The 21,865-nt window shown below is 52.4% G+C and overlaps 1 protein-coding gene across 9 annotated transcripts in view; it reads right to left on the bottom strand.

The window, feature by feature from the left end:
* Positions 1–2,221: 2,221 nt before the first annotated feature.
* The window catches only part of LOC127587363 (tropomyosin alpha-3 chain-like), a 65,876-nt gene continuing 46,232 nt past the window's right edge, over positions 2,222–21,865 (bottom strand). For 4 of the 9 annotated variants that reach the window (XM_052045640.1, XM_052045639.1, XM_052045645.1 and 1 more), the window contains 2 exons: positions 20,917–20,986; positions 2,222–5,272 (listed from right to left, as the gene is read on the bottom strand). In XM_052045640.1, coding sequence (XP_051901600.1) covers positions 5,190–5,272; positions 20,917–20,986 — 153 coding nt within the window. In that variant the 3' untranslated portion in view covers positions 2,222–5,189. Of the gene's footprint in view, positions 5,273–11,917; positions 12,280–19,887; positions 19,971–20,916; positions 20,987–21,865 lie in introns of those variants that run through there. The other 5 variants (XM_052045642.1, XM_052045644.1, XM_052045637.1 and 2 more) reach the window with 3 other exon arrangements.

The following is a 21,865-nucleotide window of genomic DNA, read 5'->3' as shown; positions in this document are numbered from 1 at the left end:
CAGTCTGTTTACACGCCGTTTGAGCCCAATGTGACTAGCGCAACATTTCGTCCCTTGAGATTAATCAGTTCCCTCTTAAAAGAAAAAGCATCTCTCCTTTTTGCCCCGACCACTTCCAGTGGCAACTCATTACATGTCCTAGGTATGAAATAGGAGTTGGCTGCACGCCTGGGGGCTGCTGTGCTAATCCACAAGGTCACTGACATGCTCACAAAACACGGGTACACAGAGACACATGCACACATATCAAACACAGACACACAAGGACATAATACATCTAAAACACAAAACACAGAATCACGTACACACACAAAACATCACATTTCACCTTCAGATGCATTTTCTCAGAGGATTAAAATATCGGCCACCAGGTTGCAATACCTCTCACATGCCACCGGGTGGCGGGGTAGGCCCAACAGAGCGCCTGAATTCGGAGCAAGAGGCCATTTGGCCCCTCAGGCTCCTGCTCCACCATTCAGTAAGCTCAAGCCTGAGCTGATTGTAACCTCAGGTCCACATTCCCGCTTACCCCCAGTAACCTTTCACCCACTTGCTCATCGAATACTTATCTGAGTATCTGTCTCAGAAATATTCAAAGTCTCTGCTTCCACTGCCCGTAATTGGTAATTGGTTTGCATGTCCCCTTTGACCCTCACCAATTTTTATCGATGCACCATAGAAAGCATCCTACTCGGATGCATCATGGCTTGGTACGGCAACTGCTCTGGCCGGGACTGCAAGAAACTGCAGAGAGTTGTGGACACAGCTCAGCGCATCATGGAAACCAGCCTCCCCTCCACAGACCCTGTCTACACTTCTTGCTGCCTTGGGGAAGAAGCCAGCATAATCAAAGATCCCACCCGCCCCGGACATTCTCTCTTCTCCCCCCTCCCATCAGGCAGAAGATACAAAAGCCTGAAAGCACGTACCACCAGGCTCAAGGACAGCTTCTATCCCACCATTATGAGACTATTGAACAGTCCGCTAGTCCAATAAGATGGACTCTTGATCTCACAATCCACCTCATTACAGCCTTGCACCTCATTGTCTGTCTGCACTGCGCTTTGTAACTGAAACACTTTATTCTGCATTCTGTTATTATTTTCCCTTTCACTACCTCGATGTACTGATGTGATGAAATGATCTGTCTGGATGGCATGCAGAACGAAGTTTTTCACTGTACCTCGGTACATGTGACAATAATAAACCAATTTACAATTTATTGTCACACATACTGAGATACATCGAGGTAGTACAAAAGGTGAACAGAATGCAGAATAAAGTGTTTCAGTTACAGATAAAGTGCAGTGCAGGTAGGCAATAAGGTGCAAGGCCATGATGAGGTAGATTGTGAGATCAAGACTTCATCTTTTAGCGTATGAGAAGTCCGTTCAAGAGTCTTATAGCAGTGGGATAGAAGCTGTCCTTGAGCCTGTTGGAACCTGCTTTCAGGCTTTTGTATCTTCTGCCTGATGGGAGAGGGGAGAAGAGAGAATGTCCAGGGTGGGAAGGGTCCTCGATTATGTTGGCTGTGTTCCCAAGGTAGCAGGAAGTATAGACGGGGAGAATTAACGTAAATGGGTACAGAAGGGCCTGTTCCCATGCAGTCGGGCTTGATGGATATCCAATGCTGAAGACAGCCAACAATTTAGGGTAAGTGACAAGTAACCGGCTTAAAAACACTGCTCTGTGCAACGCTCTCCACCCCAGGTCCCCGATGTAATGGGGGGAGGACTCCCGCATAGAGAGACCTCCACAGGGGACCCTCCTCCCTGCTGTATCATAGAATGGACCACCACGGTGTGTCTGGACCGCAGTCGAGGGCGAGGAAGTGAGGAGTGTGCAGGAGCAGCCTGTACAGGAAGCCTGTGGGATGGCACAGAGGGCATTTCCGAGACGGCTCATGTTGTGTGGGGCCAGCTCCCGCAGAGGGTTTGGGGCCTGGGTCTGGTGAACTCTTCCAGCCAAGTAGGGGTCAGACCGGTTGGGATCACCCCAGACTCTTGAGCCCCCACACCCAACATATCTAATCCGTGCTGCCTCCACCCTGGGAGTGTGTGATGGGACGGTGTGGAGGGAGCTTCACCCTGTGTCTGACCCCGGGAGTGTGTGACGGGACGGTGCGCAGGGAGCTTTACTCTGCGTCTAGGCTATTTTTTCAATGGTTTAAGAATCCCTTCAATCCCCACCTCAGATTACAAATAGAGCAAAGATGCAGCCATATCAATAGTTTTGCTTTATTAAATGCATATTAGAACAGCTTCCAGAAATTGGTCCTTTATTGCAACATGAAAATTGAAATTACAAAACTCTCTTTCAAAAAGAAGTCACATAATCCCACTGAAGACAGCTGGTGCTTGCTGTCGGCAGGTCACACGCACTTTGAAACTAATTTCTCAAGGTGGCAGGACGGTCTAATTAATTGTTTTAACACACAGTTCAAATAAATATATTGTTGTATCTAAGACCTGTATTATAAAAATATCAGTTGCTTCGAAAGAAACTTGTCAGACCCAACTAGATTTATTTTTTTCCTATATATTATACACTTCAAATGAACTTTGCTGGCTTTCTATAGAGACGTCCTTAAGTTGCAGACAGCTCCACAGAAATATACGTCTTTCTTTATAAGTTTAAATATTAAGGGTGATTTTTAAGACCTGCAGGCACAAGGAACATAACCGAGGGGGAGAGAGAGTAATTGGTAAGCCGTGTCGAATGAAGGGGGAAGGCATCACCGGCTTGTGTCTGTTCCTCAGTATTCTCACATCCGGGCACCCTTCCCATGCTCAGAGATGGATGATGTGCAGAGGAGTTCCCAGTATTGGCACCCTCCACCGCTGCCCCGTCTCTCACCAAGGGGGGGGGCGGGGGGAGACCCATTCTCCTGCCAAATGGGGTCAGTGACATGCCCACTGTCCCTCAAAGCAGGTATCTGGTGACACCTCGGGTGCTACCATGTTCTCGAACCTTCTGTTATGTCAGTGAAGCATTTCTTTTCGCACTACCTCAGTTTGTACCACTATGCACCTTTCTGCTGCTTTGCACTCATTGTATTTAATATTACCATGTGCAGTGTGAGCCTTATGCGAGCAAGGAATTTCATGGTGTATGTGACAGTGAACTAGCCTGAGTCTTTGGAGTTTCCATCCCCACCTGGAGCCTTTGGAGAGTAGCACAGATGGGGAAACCTGGCTGATGTCACCTCTGCTATTTGTGTGAGAATATTGGGGGGGGGTTGCGTGGGGAACACTAGCTTGGCAGAGAAAGGCCAACCATGGTCGACTGTGGACGGGTCTGCCACAGTTGACCAGCGAGCCCACAATGCGAGCGACGAGTCTCTGCGCGCCCATGTGCGTCAGACAGCACCCCCCGCGTCACCGAACAGATTCTGGCACCGAGCCACATTGAGGAGATTTTACGTCAAGTGGCCAGGAACTGGGTCGGGGATGTAGGATGCATAAAGCAAACTGCTGGGGAACTCAGCGGGTCGGGAAGCATCTGTGGAGGAAGATGGATGGGCGACATTTCGGGACGAGGGTGGAGAGGGGATGACCAGCGAAGAGGAGGGGGAGTGGTGGGACGGGGGCTGGGAGGTGATAGGTGGACAGGAGGGATAAAAGACGATGGGCAGATGGAGCCAGGAGGAGGAGGAGGAGGGGAAGGGGTGGGATTTGGAGACATGGAGGTGAAGACAGAGGCTGGCTTCCAGCAGCACAAAGGCTACCAGTGCTGGAATCTGATGCAAGGGAGCTGAGCATGGGAACCATCAGGGGAGAGGTGCATGGCAGGTGGAACCAGATGGGGAAGGGGATACAGGGGAGAGATTCCAGCATCTGCAGTCTCTTGTGTCTCCGAGGAAGTAGGAAGGATGTGGTTGCATTGGAGAGGACAGAGAGGATGTTCATCAGGCCTTCATTAGTCAGAGCATTGAGTACAGAAGGAGGGAGGTTATGCTGCAGCTTTATACAACGTTGCTCAGAGCTCCGCTGCAGTTCTGGTCACCGCACTGTGGGAAGTATGTGATGGCGCTGGAGAAGGTGCAGAGGTTCGCCAGGATGTTGCCTGGGATGGAGTGTTCCAGTTAGGAGGAGAGATCAGACAGGCTGGGTCTGTTTTCTTTGGAGTGGAGGAGACTGAGGGGTGGGGTATACGGCAGGCACGGTAGCGCAGTGGTTAGCGTAACGCTACTACAGCACCAGCGACCCAGGTTCAATTCCAGCCGCTGTCTGTGAGGAGTTTGTACGTTCTCCCTGTGTGTCTGCGTGGGTTTCCTCCGGGCGCTCCGGTTTCCTCCCACATTCCAAAGACGTACGGGTTAGGAAGTTGTGGGCGTGCTATGTTGGCGCCAGAAGCGTGGCGACACTTGCGGGCTGCCCCCCAGAACACACTACGCAAAAGATGCACCTCACTGTGTGTTTCGATGTACGTGTGACTAATAAAGGTATCTCATCTCATCTCATCTCATCGCATTACAAGGGGCATGGATGAGGTAGACAGCAGAAACTTCTCACCACAGCGGGGGTGGCTAAAACAGGAGGGTTACACTGTAGGTTGAGGGTCGGGGGGCACAGAGGACATCCAAGGAAGATTCCTGCCACCCAATCTACAGTGGGCAACCCACACGTCTTTGGGACGTGGGGAGGAACCGGAGCAGCGGTGGGAAACCCGGAGAGAACGTGCAAACTCCACACGCAGGCAGCGCCGGAGGTCGGGATCAAACCTGGGAGCTCTAGAGCTGTGAGGCAGCGGCTCTACCCGGCCCTCGTGGTGAAGGTTGCAGATATCTCAAACGTGGGGATTCTCTTCCCGTTCCTTCCACCACCCCGGCCGCTAACACTGGGGACTGTGAGAGGTCTTCAGGTGCCGTCGTGGGGTGTTGGGAGGTATGCAAAGGGGACCCTTCCTCTCCACATCAACGCCAGGGTGCAGACATTTGGTCTAGGGGTGACAGGAGGCACCAGTTGCTTCAGGGAAAGCAGTGAGCGACCAGGGAACTCTACACCTCAGTCCCTCGCTCCTGTGGCGATCTTTGGTCCGTTCTGCCCGCTACTCCCGACGAGATGGCTGCAGGTGTTGGCAACGTGCAGGGGGACATCCTTTGGCACTGAGGGTTGCAGAGGGGTTTGGGGGTGGTGGGGGTGAACAAGGCGATCCAGGCGATAGGGGTGGGGGCAGACGGCAGTGCTTCATAGGTTGTGCAGCTCCAGCAGGGTCTGGTCCAGCATGCGGTGCATGTCCAGGTTCTCCTCCTTGTTCCGAGCCAGCTTATCTGCGGGAGGAGGCGGGAGACGAGCGTTAGGAAGGGGAAGGAGGGGCGAACGTGCGCCAGTCTACCTTGGGGGGAACCGGGCGTTAACACCTCGAGACGACCCTGTGGCTAGCACAAGGAAGGCGCATCGGTGCCATTACTTTCTTTTTAAATACAATCTACAATACTACAAAACTACAACAAACACAGCGACAATAACAGTGACTAAACACAGTCACTAACAACCAAACTAAATTAAAATATCCCCATCCCTACCAAGGATGGCTCTTATCCCCTGCGGTGCCCAACAGTCCCGGAACGCCTCCATGGTACCCGCGGACACCGCATATTCCCTCCCCACAGCCACCCAGGCACGGACATAACCCTGGAACATCTCGAGGCAGTCCGCCCGGGCAGCACCTTTGCTTTCTTTGGAGGTTCGGCTTGTCACCGGAAACTCTTAACAAACCCTCCGCAGATGTTGGAAGTGTCCCGACCGGTTGCACCAGGGTCTGGTGCGGCAAACTGAACACGCAGGAACGTAGGGAACGGCAGAGGACCATGGACTCTGCCCCATATATCACGGGCAGAATAAAGATCGGTGAGGGTCACGTGCCGAATTTCTTTAGCCTCCTGCCGTAGCAGAGGCGCTGGTGTGCTTGGTCAAGAAGCCGTCTCTGATCTAATTACCGAGACCCTGTGCTGTCAGTGACACCCCCCCCGTCAGCTGCGGGTGGCAGGCGCTGCCCACGGGAACACACTGACAGGGAGGTAGGCCGCATCCTCTCTCGATGAGCAGGCGTCAAGGGCTTGGAGAAGGAAGAGGAGGGGAGGGAGCAGAAAGACTCTCAGTGCTGTGGGTCTGATCAACTGTCTCCACCTCCATCCATTGCCCCACAGATCACTACAGCACAGAAAACAGGCCATTCGGCCCTTCTAGTCTGTGCCCAAACTTTATTCCGCTAGGCCCATTGACCTGCACCCAGTCCATAACCCTCCAGACCTCTCCCGTCCATGTATCTATCCAATTTATTCTTAAAACTTAAGAGTGAGCCCGCATTTACCACGTCAGATGGCAGCCCGTTCCACACTCCCACCGCTCTCTGAGTGAAGAAGTTCCCCCTAAACATTTCACCCTAAAGCCATGTCCTCTCGTACTTCTCTCTCCTAATCTAGGTGGAAAGAGCCTACTGGCATTTACTCTGTCTATACCCCTCATAATTTTGTAAACCTCTGTCAAATCTCCCCTCATTCTTCTACACTCTTTTTTTTCTATTTTTGATCTGCCTCTTTTTTTCCTCTCTGCCTCCCAACTCCGCCCCTCCCTCTCCCCTACCTGGCTCCACCCTTACGCCCCTCCTCGATCCACCCATCACCTACCGGCCCCTCTCTCACCGCTTCCCCTTCTTCTCTTCATTCCCCTCCCCGCCCCCTCTCTCAGTCCTGATGCAGGGTCTGGACCCTAATCGTCGACGATTCCTCTCCCCCCACAGACGCTGCCTGACCCGCTGAGTTCCTCCAGCAGACTGTTTGTTGCCAGTGAACTGCTAACTCTGCTTCTCTCTCCACAGATGCTGCCCGACCTGCTGAGTGTTTCCAGCATTTGCTGTTTTTATTTATTTCTGGGACATTGGGGTCCAGTTGTGTTGGGAAATGAGTGTTTTTCTTAGAGCAGAGGTGCTCGCAGTGGTTTGATTGAGTAAATAGAGAGTTTACAGCGGGAGGGGAAAACAGAACAGGAGGACACGGATTTAAGGGGTAGAGGATTAGAAGGGAGATGAGAATTTTTTTTAATCGCGCAGACGGCGGTGGGGGTTTGGATTTCGGTGCCTGAAAGGGTCCTCTGTGTCCGCCCAGTACTCTGATTTCCTGCCAGCATCCCAAAGGTGTGCCGGTTGGTGGGTTAACTGGCCTCTGCAAACAGCCCCAGGATGAAGGGGAGGGGTGGAATCTGCGGAAAGTTAATGAGAATGCGGGGAGAGTAAGATGGGATCAGTGTAAATGGGCAGTCAATGGTCAGTATGGAGTGGACGGGCCGAAGCGCCTGTCTCCATGCTGGGATTAGTATCCCGCGGGCCACCGAGAGGCAGGAGCCCTGCCGTGCCTCCTTCCACCTCACGTCCGTGCCTAACAGGTGCTCTTGGCTCCGGGATCGCTCTCCCAACCCCCCTTCACACACCAGCTGACCCCTCCCAGTGCCAGCAGGGCTCCCGTGGTTAAAAAAAAACCGAACCGCTGGAGGAACTCAGCGGATCAGGCAGCACCCGTGGGGGGTAGTGGAGACCCTGCATCAGGACTCTCAGTGTGTTTGGTAATGGAAACAGTGCGCAAGAAGGACTTAAAAATGTGTCCATGCCCCTGAGATCCCACTACAGTCATAGACGAGCAGTGTGAAACCACCCTCTCCTCTGGGACACCCCCTCCCAAAACCAAGTGCCCAATATCTTGGCAGCACCCAGCAGAATCCTTTAATCGACACTACACTTCATGAGGAGTTTCAGGAGATTCGGTCTGTCACCAAAGACTCTTTGCAAATTTCTACAGGTGTACGGCGGAGAGTGTTCTGACCGGTTGCATCACCACCTGGTATAGAGGCTCCAATGCACAGGATCGCAAGAGGCTGCAGAGGGTTGCAGACTCAGCCAGCTCCTTCACGGGAACAATCCTCCCCACCATCGAGGACCTCTTCAAGAGGCGGTGCCTCAAGAAGGCGGCATCCGTCACTAAGGACCCTCACCACCCGGGACATGCCCTCTGCTGGGGAGGAGGTACAGGAGCCTGAAGACCCACACTCAACAATTCAGGAACAGCTTCTTCCCTTCTGCCATCAGATTTCTAAACCAATGAACACTACCTTGTAATTACTCTTTTGCACTATTTATTTCTGCAACTTACAGTAATTTTTATCCACTGCTGCCACAAAACAACAAATTTCACGACATACGTCGGTGATAATAACCCTGATTCTGAGAACCACAGGCACAGGGGACAGTCGGGTTATTCAATTCCCTCACTGCGGTCCAACAGCCCCGTCCACACCAGCGGAAAGGGCTTCACTGCCACCGGGTGGTGGTCCCTGTTGTAAACGGGGGGAATTGTGGCTGCCAGTTTGTGCACAGCAAACCCCCAGCAGCTGCAGTGTGACGGTGACCTCAAGCTGTTGGTTGGGGATAAGTGTGGGTACCAGGAAAACCCGGGGACAGGCCCTCCTTCCACGTCACGTGTCAGTTTAACACTGTGTCCCAGTCCCTGCTAACGCAACAATGTGTCCCAGGGTGGGAGAGTGGGTTAGTCTAGGATTGATGTCAGACTGTGGGGTGGGGGCGATGGGGTGGTGGGAGTGGACACCAATGAGGTGGATCCAGACCAGGTAGTGCAGTGCAGAACTTGACAACAAAAGCCCCGTCACTGAACTTGCCCTGGCAGAGGTGGGCAGGGGCACGATGTCTGAACCCACGAGGGAGGAAAGGCAGCTTGTGTAGAGCATCAACCTGTACCAAACGGCAGCTTACTCTGAATGCAGTGGGGGGATTTGTTAAAGTCAGGCCCCTCCTGCTCGTTCGGCGGGGTGTCGGACATTACCTGGGTCACTCATAGGCAAGTTCCCTCCAGTTAGCAACAGGGGGAGATGGTGGGTCCAGCTCATACCCAAGACACAAGTGTTGTGCCACTGAGGTGGGACTGCCCCTTTAACTGCCCCTGCCCACCGCTTCATTACTGAGCAGGCAGCACTGCTGCTTCCTCCGCCAGCACCCTGGTTTCTGGGTTTTATTGTTCTTGTGAGAATCCACAGCGCACACATCACACCCTCTCTTGAATGCACGCACCGCACCCCCTCTCGCACACAACACCCCTCACACACGTGCGCACCACACCCTCCCTCGCACATGCACACTCTCGCACACGTGCGCACACCGTCTCTCGCATACGCACTCACACGCGCACCCACCCTCTTGCACACGTACTCTCGCACATGCGCGCATCACACCCTCTCTCGCATATGCACTCTCGCACACCACACCTCTCACACACGCACACACACCACTTTCCCCGGTGATATATATGTGTGCATTTTTGAATTGCAAAAACAGATTCAGGAAGATGTCCCCATTAGGGAACTGGATCCAATTTTGGACAGAGCAGCTCGCTGCTTTGAGTGATAGTGACTGAAACTCTCAGTATTTCTGGCATTAACCCCAGGGCTCAGACCGAGACCACTTTCATCGTGTGTGCTCCCGTCCCTATGGCTGCAGCTTTACTTCGCTGACTTATTGCTCGGCCGGGTGCCTCAGGGACGCTATGGCCGGGATCAGAAGGTGGGTAACTGGCCCTACACAGCTTCCAAAGAGCCGGAGGTATTTACAGCACTGAAGGAGTCCATTCGGCCCATTCTGACTGTGCTGCCTTTGGAATCCTCAATTAATCCTACAGCCACTCCATAGCCCTGCATCAATCCCAGACTAATCCCACTCGCCTCCCCAAAGTCCTACGTCAATCCCAGACCAACCCCACTCTCTCCCCATAGTCCTGTGCCAATCCCAGACTGATTTCACTGCCCTGCACCAATCCCAAACTTACTACTCCCTCCCCATGGCCCATATCCCAACTCCAAACTAATCCTATCACCTGGCACTCTTCCAGCAGCTCCTGCGTCAATCCCAGACTAACCCCGCTGTCCCTACAGCCCGTCTCCAATCCCAAACCAATCCGCCCTCCCGTCCCAATCCCAGACTAACCTCCCAGTGTCTCCCAGCTCCACCCCTTCCCCTCTCCCCTCTCAGTCCTGACGCAGTGTTCAACCCAAAACGCCGATGGTTCCCTCGCCCCCACCACCACAGATGCTGCTCAACGCAGAGTTCCTCCAGCAGACTGTTTGTTGCTCCGAGCTGACCTCACTGCCCCCACTGCCCCACTCTCTGTGCCCACAGCCCTGCGTCATTCATTGAACGACACCATCTCTGTTCCAGTGCTGCGCCGCCCAGCCTTCTAACTGATCGCAAAGTGCCTCTGGCGATTTCACTTCACCCGATCCAGTCCCGTGCAAAACCTCCCCAAACTAAAGTCTCCCACTCTGGTGGGAGCGGTCCCGTTCTCAGCCCTCGTGCGATTTTTGAGGAGAGGGTGGTACATTGTGGAGGGTTGTGGCTGTCACGTGACAGCACTGCCCACCACCTGGTTGGAAGACACACCACTGCTAATCAAGGTTTGGCCCCACCCCACCCGTCAGCACACACCTGACCATTGGCCCCTTTAAGTACCTTTGTACTTGGCCTTGGGCCATTGGCCTTTGTAATCGATTAGTCCTTGCTGGCACCGAGCCATTGGCCCCCTGTAAATTACCTGGGCTGGACTCCCCCCCACCCCCAGCCCTCCAGCACTATAAAGGGCGCCATGTGTGCTCAGCTCTTTCTCTTTGGCATTTTTGAGGGACCACCCTGCTTCACTCCAGGCCGAGTACCGTGGAACGGCGCTGGAGAAATCGTTGGTGAGGTGTGCACTGTTAAAGGGTTGGGAGTGTTTTAGTTAGCGTCCCTAGTAGCACAGAGCCGTGCCTGTACTGAGTCAAGGGGTGACGGGTATCGTATTGTTTTTCCCTGACTGTACGTACCTAGTTCGTTGTGTGTGTGTGTGTGTGTGTGTGTGTGTATTTTATCCCCAGTGCGATTTTCCCATGCTTGCTATAAACTGTGCGCACGTGTTTTCCCCACACTCGTCTTTTGTAAATAAAATCATTTACTGCCAGACTGTGTTCGGAGTCCTTGCTTCTGAGACCGATCCAATTTGTTTTCTCACTCATAACAGATAGCAAACCTGCTTTGGTGTGAGAGGACACCCTGGGCTTCTCCCGGTTGGTGGACATCGGCTGAAGGCTCTTCACACACGGAGGAATGATCAGTGGACAGACGGGCAGCAGCGGAAAGCTTTAAAGGCAGCCCGATTCAGTGATGGGCAGACTGCAAGTGGTTTAGAAGGGGCTCAATCGCTTCCCTTGTGATCAGCCACAGCTCATTGTAGGCCCCAGACCCCTAATCCACGTCCAGCTCCCTCGAAGGCCATTCTGACCGAGACATTAAACTCAGACACCCCTTGGCCGGAGCTCTCCTGTAGTCAATATTTGTCCCGTACCCAGCATCACTACAGAGCAACTATACCCCATCGTGGCCCTTGCACCTTTGTCATCTTCCTAGGCTGCACTTTCTCTGTAACTCTGCATTCTATTGCTTTTCCCTTTGTCCTACCTCAATAGAACATAGAACACTACAGCACAGTACAGGCCCTTCGGCCCACAATGCTGTGCCGACATTTTATCCTGCTCTAAATTCTATCTAACCCTTCCCTCCCACATAGCCCCCTATTTTTCTATCATTGGTGTTTCCATTTAAGTCTCTTAAATGTCCCTAATGATCAATGTACTTATGTTTTGAAATAATCTGTCTGGATGGCTTGCAAAACTAAGTTTCTTAGTGTATTTCAGTACATGTGACAATAATAAACCAATTCCAGTTCCCGGCTTGACAGAGAGAGCTTGCTACGTGCAAATTGGGTCTGGTGTTTCCTAAATCAGAGCAGCGAACGGTGTGAAAAGAGCCGCAGGAATACGAGAGAGCTCTCACTGATCACTGAACCTCGGTGGCAATTCGGACACAAGAGCCTTGCGCAGTCAGCCAGGCTGAAATGCTTTATTGAACAGACCGTTGCGGAGGGAGCGGATGGGGCATCAGACAGGCACGAGGGCACAGACAGAGGCGAAACAAAGACAAAAACCTTCCACTACAGGCTGGAGAACAAGTGACAGCCACAGGTAACAAACAGGTGAAGTCAGAGAGAGCAGCAGGTGAGTAGTCGGTGGTGGTGGTGGGTGCAGAGCAGGAGGGAGGGGGGAACCAGACACGGTGGGGGAAGCAAGAGGCGTGAGCGTCCAAGTGTGGGAGCCAGAGAGAGACACAAAGCAACCGCTGGCAGTCTGGAGCCGCCTGCAAGGGCAACGGAGCGGAAGACTCTCGCCGTTCCAGTGGCAACGGAGTTATCTGTGCAGAAATAAGCCAGGGGGGAGGAAAGAGAGGGGGGGAGAGAGAGAGAGAGAGAAAAAGACGTGACAACATGAAGTTCAGAGCCAGCTTGCTCACAGCAACCCTGTGGAGACCAAAGGCTTTCCCCTCTCCATACAAACACAGCTGGAACTGCCGTGGTTTTGCTCAGCTGGGCTGCAGCCTGCCCGAGGAACAGGACACCCGCGCACTGGCCAGACTTCTGGTATCCATGTCATGGGGATGAAAGGGTGGGAGGGGGCAGAAACCAATTGGAGCACCCCACCCCTTTCCCAGTCTGTGCTCCCTTCCCTGTCCCTGCTGGGTAACGTAGGCACTGCCCCGACATTTGAGCCTCTGCAACACCTCCCCTCCCACTCTGTGTGGTGTCACCTCCCAGACCGGCATCAGCTAGAGGTTCATTGAAAAGAAAGTCCTCATCCCCCTTTTCGAATTCCGCCACTCCAGCCTCCCCCACCCACCAGCTCCCAAACCCTCACACCCCTGTGCCCCCTCCAGAACCCCCAAGGCATCGCCGACCACCGTCGTTCTGCCTTCAACGTGACTGACGGCAGGACACCTCTGGAATCCTCCCCCCACGTTACTTTGGTTCTGAGGCAGCGCGCGGTCTCTGATCTGAAACGCTGTCAGTTTCTCTCTACACAGACACTGCCCGGGCTGCTGAGTGTTGCTGGCGTCGTCTGGGTTTATTTCAGATTTCCAGCATCTGCAGGTTTTTTAAAAGTAATTTTTTGCCGTTCATTTGGTGTCTCTCCCCCCATGAACAACACCTCTAGGGACCCCCATCATCTGGGCTATGCCCTCTTATAGAATCATAGAACAGTACAGCACAATACAGGCCCTTCGGCCCACAACATTGTGCCTACCTTTAAACCTTGCCTAAGACTATCTAACCCCTTCCTCCCACATATCCCTCTATTTTAAATTCCTCCATATGCTTATCTAGTCATCTCTTGAATTTGACCAATGTACCTGCCTCCACCACCGCCCCAGGCAGCGCATTCCATGGCCCAACCACTCTGGGTGGAAAAACCTCCCTCTGACATCTCCCTTGAACTTCCCACCCATTGCTTTAAAGCCATGCCCTCTTGTATTGTCTTCTCGATGCTGCCCCGAGCCTGAAGACCCACACCTCAAGGTTCAATGACAGCTCCTTCCCCACTGCCGTCTGGTTCTTGAACCCACCTGAAAAACCCCAACACTGTCTCTGTCTCTATATTTCTCTCTCTCAAACATATCTATACTAGTGCAAGCTTATTTTGTGTATGTATAATTTATGTTAATTTAAGTTCGTTAACTTATGTTTGTCTTTGTTCTGTAACGTACTGTGCTGCTGCTACAAAAGGCTAATTCTCACAGTGTTTATACTGTGTACATGTGCCCATAACAAGAATTAACTTGAACTTCAGCCAAAGTGTAAAGCAAGGGAGGTGGGGGGGGGGGCGGTGAAAGCAGAAGTGTGGGAAAGAGATGTAGGCGAGGGCTCCATCTACTGCACCTGGGGAGGGAAGTCCTGTCTTCTGGAGGAGGACATCTCAGATGTCCCGGTGTGGAAGGCCTCATCTCGAGGGCAGGGACAGAAACTGGGAGGAAGAGATGGCATCCTTACAAGAGACAGGGTGGGAGGAGGTGCGGTCTTGGTAGCTGCGGGAGTCAGTGGGTTTGTGGCAAACATTGGTGGATAGTTTGTCTCCCGAGATGGAGACGGGTCAAGAAAGGGGAGAGAGGTGTCGGAAGTGGTCCGAGCTGTGAAATCGAGGAGTTGTGCATGGGTGCAGGAAGCAGCACTCGGAGCTGTGGATGTAGCAGAGAGTGTGTTGGGGAGTTGTGCTGGAGTAGGTTTGGAACAAAGACTGCTCTAAGTGGCCAACGAAAAGGCAGAGCCCATGCAACTGCCCATGGCTACACCTGAGGAGAAATTTCTTTAGCCACAGGGACGTGGATTTATGGAATTAGTTGCCACGTACAGCTGTGGAGGCCCGATCATTGGGGGTGTTTAAGGAGGAGATTGATAGGTATCTAATTAGTCAGGGTATCAAGGGATATGGGGAAAAGGCCAGGAATTGGGGCTAGATGGGAGAATAGTTTAGCTCATGGTGAGATAGCAGAGCAGACTCAATGGGCTGACTGGCCTACTTCTGCTCCTTTTGTCTTGTGATCTTGTGACCTTTCAGTTGTAGGCGTTGTTTGGGGAGAGAAGTTGTTTGGGGTAAGCACAAGTCCTGCCAGTTCTGGGTGTCGGGGTGTTGGTTGTGTGGCCTAAGGTCACCTTCTTTCAGTGTTAAATTTTACCTGATAAAATCTTCTTGAAGGATGAAGTTTCAGGAACTTTGAGGGGAGGGTGGGGGGGAATATAACAATCACATTGCAGGATTGCTGAGACTATTGATGTAAGAAACAGACCTTCACCCTGCTCTGCCAGTCAATCAGGTACAGCAAGTTGTGATGCACAACCGTATGACTGTGGGCAGACAGGTAGATGGTCAGGAAGGTTTGGAGCCCCCAGAGGTGGGGATAGGTGTGAAAGGACTGAGCAGGAAAGGATTCAGGTTCGATCTACAAGTTGCAGGCTGGCAAGCCCATTAGTGGAGGCCCGTCCCACCGAACCCTCAGGGCAACAGTGAATGGGGTTGCTGTACGAGTGATGACACAGCATCACTGGTCATAGAGCTGCTGCCTCACTGTGCCAGAGACCCAGGTTCAATCCTGGCCTCCGGCGCTGTGTGTGTCTGTGGAGTTTCTCCCCAGATGCACCAGTTTCTTCCAAGGTCCCAATGACATGTGGGGTCGGTGGGTTAAATCAGAACCAGGTTTATCATCACTGACAGATAACGTGAAATTAGTTGTTTTGCGGCAGCAGTACAGGGCAAAGGCATAAACATCTATAAATTACAAAATAAACAGTACAAAAAAAAGAAATAATGAGGTAGTGTTTGTGGGTTCATGGACCGTTCAGAAATCTGATGGCAGAGGGTAAGAAGCTGCTCCTGAATCATTGACTGTGGGACTTCAGCTCTGGGGGGGGGGGGGGGGGGGGAAGGAGATGTGGGGAGAGTTTAATGAGGGCAATGTAAATGGGCACATGCTGGTTGTGTGGAAGGGCCTGTTTCCATGTGGTGTGACCCCATGACTTGGAACTGGCAGGGACTCGATGGGCTGAACAGCCTCTTGCACCATAACAGTTTTGTGATTATTTGAACTTAAATCCGCCCCCCCCCCCCCCCCCCCACCAGCCATGGTGGGATTTGAACTCTTGCTGCTGGGGTTTCAGCTGTGTGACCAGTCCAGCCCTTTCACTGCTCTGCTACTGTGTGTGACCCTGGAACCTGCAGCAACACACAATCTGCTGGAGGAACTCGGCAGGTTGAGCAGCATCTGTGTGGGGTGGGGGGGGGGGGGGGGGGGGGGGTGTGGGTGGGTGGAAGAGCCCTGCGTAGTCTCGACCTGAAACGTCAACAGTCCCTTCCCTTCCACAGATTGCTGCTCGACCCGCTGAGTTTCCTCCAGCAGTTTGGCTGTTTACCGTTGTGTGACTGTGTTGGGTTAGGGAAAGGCCATGTCCCTGAGTGGATGCCTGACGAGGCACGATGACCCGTAAGAGGTCTCTGCCTGAAAATGCTCCCTGTGGCAGGGTATTCTGTGCACCCGATAGCACTCTGCATGTGGGAGCCGTCATCTTATGCAACTCGTTAAACTAAAACCTCGTATATCCGCTCCAGCAGTGGCAGGAATCCACAGGCACCAGCGGCTGGGTATCCTGGCCAATCTTCGCTGTCCAGCCAACACCAACGCATCTGCTCAGACTGCTGTTGCACCTCCCCAGGTGCAAACCGGCTCCCTAGCCCTACAAATGAACGTCACTGACACCAAGGCATGACGGGGGCGTCACAGAAACGCAAGTTCTGTGCGTTTCGGGGTTTCTCTTTTGACTGGGGCAGCTGCCTCGTCGATGGTCAGGAGCAGTCTTGATGTGGATGTGAGGGCTTCAACATTAGTGGCTTTGGCTGTACCGGGGAATATTCTATATACGGAGAGGTGGGAGAGGCAATGGGATTGCAGCAGAAAATCCCGGCACACAGCTTCCTGTAACTATGGGTACTGCATGAAATGATCTTTGTGAAAGAGGCAAAAAGAAAATAACATCTTTTGGAAGCACTGTGCATTCAGGGGAGAGTCACAGAGTTGTACCTCATGGAGACAGGCCCTTTGGCCCAGTTCATGCATGCTGACCCAAGTTGCCTACCTGAGCTAGTCCCACTGAGAGCCTAAAAGTCAGAATGCCAGGTCTTGCAGAAAATATGCAGGGAAGCCAAGTTTTCTTTTACAAACCTAGCCATTCACAGCTGACTTTCAAGCCCAGATATTTCACCCCTCATCTCATGTAGGAAGTGGGAAACAAGACCCTGTTGCCCGTCCAACCCCCACCCAACAACACCGCTTTGGAGTGTCAGATTTAACGAGGAATCCTTCAGTCACACACACCGTCTGAACTGGAGAGAGAAAAGCCTGGGACAGGGAGGGTCGTTTAAAGAATTTACAAGCCCATTTGTGCCAGTGACAGATCTTATAAATTGCAGGTAGTGACAGTCAGACTGGTAATAATGTACTGTATTTGTGGAACAGTGACAGAGCAGTCTGTGACCACTGGTACCGTAACCTGGCGTTATACAGCAACAGACCCGTCCCCACCGATACCGTACCCCGGTGTTATACAGCGACAGACCCGTCCCCGATACCGTACCCCGGTGTTATACAGCAACAGACCCGTCCCCACCGGTACTGTACCCCGGTGTTATACAGCAGCAGACCAGTCCCCACTGGTACTGCACATCGGTGTTATACAGTGGCAGACCAGTCCCCACCGGTACTGTACCCCAGTGTTATATAGAGAAGTCTGTGACCACCGGTAACCATACCCAGTGTTATACAGCGACAGACCTGTCCCCCACCATTACCGCACGCCAGGTGTTATACAGCGACAGACCCGTCCCCACCGGTACCGTACCCGGTGTTATACAGAGCAGTCTGTGACAAGTGGTACCGTTCCCTGGTGTTAGACAGCGACCAGACCCGTCCCCACTGGTACTATACCTTGGTGTTATACAGTGACAGACCTGTCCCCACTGTTACCACACGCCGGTGTTATACAGCGACAGACCCGTCCCACCGGTACCGCACGTTGGTGTTATACAGCGACAGACTTGTCCCCACCGGTACTGTACCCCAGCTTTATGCAGAGCAGTCCGTGACCACCGGTACCATACCCCAGTGTTATACAGCGACAGACCCGTCCCCACCAGTACCGTACCCCAGTGTTATACAGCAACAAACTCATCCCCACCGGTACCGCACGCCAGTGTTATACAGCAACAGACCTGTCCCCACCAGTACTGCACACCAGTGTTATACAGCGACAAACCCATCCCCACCAGTACTGTGCCCCAGTGTTACACAGTAACAGTCCGGTCCCCACCGGTACCGTACCTAGTGTTACGTAAGGCACATTAGAAACCAGCACAGCAATACAAAAGCATGCTTCAACAAGGGAAGGACACAGTTAAAGGGAGGTGGGCTCTGTGGGGCTGTGCACATACCAGAGTGCATGGAGCAGTGGAGGGTGGGGAGCAGGTGGTTTTGTCCGTCTTAGGGTTCAGGCAAAACTTGGGAAGGCATAATCGGAGGAAGGACTGACACACTGGATGGTTTGGAAGGTGGAAACTGCATACCCTGTCTCCCAACTTACTGGGACTGGCTTCAAAACAGGGGCTGAGCATTAGGAGACAAGACAATCAGGGCAGAAGAGAGTTTTTAATGTGTGTACAGCAGACATCCAGCGTAAGCAGTGTAGACAGCTACAAGAAAATATCTAAGCTCGTGGCATTGGTGTTTTAATTGAAAAAAAATAGAAAAATTAGGAGCCACAGACCTTCAGCTGCTCCATGGACTAAAACGTGTTCGAGCCAGGGACAGGAATGGAGATCACTGACATTGCCCAAAGAGCACAGCCTGGCTACGTAGGATCTTGCTTTGCGACAGGAATTCGCGTTGTCGTTGCTGTGTCTGTGCCCTGGGACACCCCCAGCCAGTGAAAGATGACATGTAAGTGACTGTCTGTTTCTATGGGGCAAGGTTTAAGATCGAGGAGACCCCAGGTTTGGGAGGGGGATGACACAAATGGGTCACAAACAAATTATCCCTCACCCCGATAACCTGGGAGTAAAGCAGAGAGGCTACCTCCCAAGGGGTGAAGTTACCTTTCAGAGAGACGTGTCCCACAGCAGTGGAGTCGGTGTTTGGGTGAGGCTTTGTCCAACAAAAGGCAGGCAGGATGGTTGTGGAAGCCATAGAAAGGGTGCAGAGGAGATTTAAAGGATGTTGCCTGGGTTGGGGAGCATGCCTTATGAAAACAGGTTGAGGGAACTCGGCCTTTTCTCCTTGGGGTGACGGAGGATGAGAGGTGACCTGATGGAGGTGTATAAGATGATAAGAGGCATTGATCATGTGAATAGTCAGAGGCTTTTTCCCAGGGCTGAAATGGTTGCCACAAGAGGACACGGGCTTAAGGTGCTGGGGAGTAGGTACAGAGGAGATGTCAGCAGGAGACTCAGGGTGGTGGGTGCGTTTAATGGGCTGCCGGCAACGGTGGGGGAGGCGGATACGATAGGGTCTTTTAAAGAGACTTTTGGATAGGTACATGGAGCTGAGAAAAATAGAGCCTAGTAATTTCCAAGGTAGGGACATGTTCGGCCCAGCCTTGTGGGCCGAAGGGCCTGAATTGTGCTGTAGGTTTTCTATGTTTCTAGAACAAGTTTGCAGACAAAACCAAGGTAGGTGGAGAGACAGTGTCACAGAGGCAGGGAGTCTGCAGAAGGACTTGGACAGGTTGGGAGAGTGAGTGAAGTGGCATACAGAATGGAGGGTGGGGAAGTGTGGGGTTGTGCACTTTGGTGGGAAGAATTAAAAAAACAAAGGTGTCGACTTTTCTAAACGGGGAGGGAATTCAGAAATGGGGAGGTGCAGAAGGGAATTGGGAATCCTCGTTCACAGGGGGAGCCCACGCGGTCAGAGTGCAAACCCTCGTGCAGCTAACACGGGAGGTCAGGGCTGGAGATGTGAGGCAGTGGCTCTACTAGCTTGCTGATGAAAGCACCTTTCTCCTGCGCAGACTCTGGGAACGGAAGGAGTGGTGGGAATGTGTCGGCGTTTGTAGGAAGGGGCCAAGAGCAGCAACCGATGACTTGGACTATACTGAGAGTGGAATTCCCACTCTCAGGGGGACAGCATGTCGTGTTACGGGGCACATGCACACACAAGGATGCACACAATCGTGCATGCACGCACTCACGGAACACAGGAGGCACACGCACACTCCACCGCACAGACCCAGAGCACACAAGGTCCTCACAGGTCGGGCCAGATTATGAGCAGAAGCCGTCACACCACCAGTCACTGGGTAGACCATCGCCGCGGTGGTGTGGGTTAGAGTTACGTCACAGTGGTCACTGATCGTCACCTGTGCGCTGGACCCTATGGTTAGAAATCAAGGCAGTGCACAGCCAAGAGAGCAGGCGGCAAACAGGCGGATATTTACATGGAAGTCATGTCATTCAGGGCATGGTCCAGCTCCTCGCTGATGGCCTTGTACTTCAGTTTCTGCGCGTACAACTCGTCTGGCGGAGTGAACGCGCGGCGGCAGCGACGGCCAGAGGATGAGAGGTGGAGGAAGGCGGCCAGTGGGTGGAGGTCCAGGAGAGAGTGAGGAGGTGGCACGGGGAAGGAGGGGGAGGGGGAGGGGTGGACAGAAGGGAATGAATCAAGAGAAAGAAAAATGTGAAATGTTATAACAGGAAAGGAAATCGAAGTGAGATTTACACACAGTAGCCACTTGAAATGAAGGGAGGTGGCAGACCAGAACAGTTCGATCTCTAACAGTGTGCGCGCATACCCGTGAGGCGTACGTGAATGCACATGCGTAGGTGTAGGCGTGTATACCCGTGAGGTGTACGTGAATGCGCAGGCGTGTATACCCATGAGGCATACGTGAATGCGCAGGTGTAGGCGTGTATACCCGTGAGGCATACGTGAATGTGCATGCGTAGGTGTAGGCGTGTATACGCGACGTGTACGTGAATATGCATGTGTGCACGTACACCTATGCAGGCGTACATGTGAATGTGCAGGTATGTAATGCATACCCATACCAGGTGTGCAGCTGCACATGTACTCAAGCACATACATGTTTACACATGTGCTAACATGCCCGAATCAGTGGGTACAAGGTCCCACACGCAGGACTTGAGCCATTGAACCAGACAACAGCAAAATAGTGAAGCCATAACGTTCCACTGCCTTTCCGAGTGCACGTTGGAGGTCTCTAGGTATAGTCGGGCACGTCATCTCACTGCTGTTTGTGGGATCTCACTGTGCACAAACTGTGATGCGAGATGGTATGATGAGTGTGGGATGTTTGATGATGTGACAGGCACCGCACAAATGCAGGCGTGTTCCTCTGATGTCACTTTAACACCAGGCTCACTGCATGAAGCATACGCCAGGCTGGTTTCCACCCACAGGGCACCAAGCAACTCCCCCAGAAGCAGCAACAGAGCCACGTACCTTCTAAATCGTCGATGGTCTTCTCCAGCTTCGCCACGGTGCGCTCTGCAAACTCAGCACGGGTCTCAGCCTGGGGGAGGGCAATGGGGGCAACGTTAACCCAACATCAGCAAAACGACGTGTCTACTTATCAGCTCCAAAGGAGTGAGACATCCCACTTCCCCGTGCTCTATTGAATGAGGTCACACCAAGCCACAGAAGGAAACATACGGCTCAAGTGACCGTGTGCTTGGTCAAGGAGGTCAGTTTTATGGAGTTTTTTTTTAAGGAAAAATGGAGAGGGGTTTAAGGGGTTCCAGAACATTGTGCTTGGGTGCGACACCTTCTGCTCCTACCCCATTTCCAAGTTTGCAGATGACACCACTGTAGTGGGCTGGATCTCAAACAACAACGAGACGTGTACAGGAAGGAGATAGAGAGCAGGGTTACATGGTGTCAAGACAACAACCTCTCCCTCAATGTCACCAAAACAAAAGAGATGGTCATCGACTTCAGGAGGCAGGGTGGAGTACCACTACGCATCTCCTGCCCGTCTGTATCAATGGTGCTGAGGTGGAGATGGTTGAGAAGCCATAAGTTCTGATTTAAGTATCACCGATAACTTATCCTGGTCCAGCTCAAGGCTCAAGGGCAGCTTGTATCCCACTGTTGTAAGACTCTAACATGGACCTCTTATATGGTAAAGGTGAACACTCAGTCTACCTCATCATGGCCCTTGCACCTTATTGTCTGCCTGCACTGCACTTTCTCTGTAACTGTAACAACTATAATCTGCATTCTGTTATCATCTTCCTTTTCACTACCTCGATGTACTTAATGTATGGAACGCTCTGTCTGGATGGCATGCAAACAAAGTTTTTCACTGTATCTCTGTACACGCGACAATAATAAACCAATTACCAGCTATAAACACAATTCAATGTGCCTTGAGAAAAATCTAATCGCCAGG

The sequence above is a fragment of the Pristis pectinata genome, chromosome 40 (genome assembly GCF_009764475.1).
Source record: "Pristis pectinata isolate sPriPec2 chromosome 40, sPriPec2.1.pri, whole genome shotgun sequence".
Classification (NCBI taxonomy): Eukaryota; Metazoa; Chordata; class Chondrichthyes; order Rhinopristiformes; family Pristidae; genus Pristis; species Pristis pectinata.
Note: the sequence above shows the minus strand (reverse complement) of the source record. Positions and strands in the feature narration are given on the sequence as shown.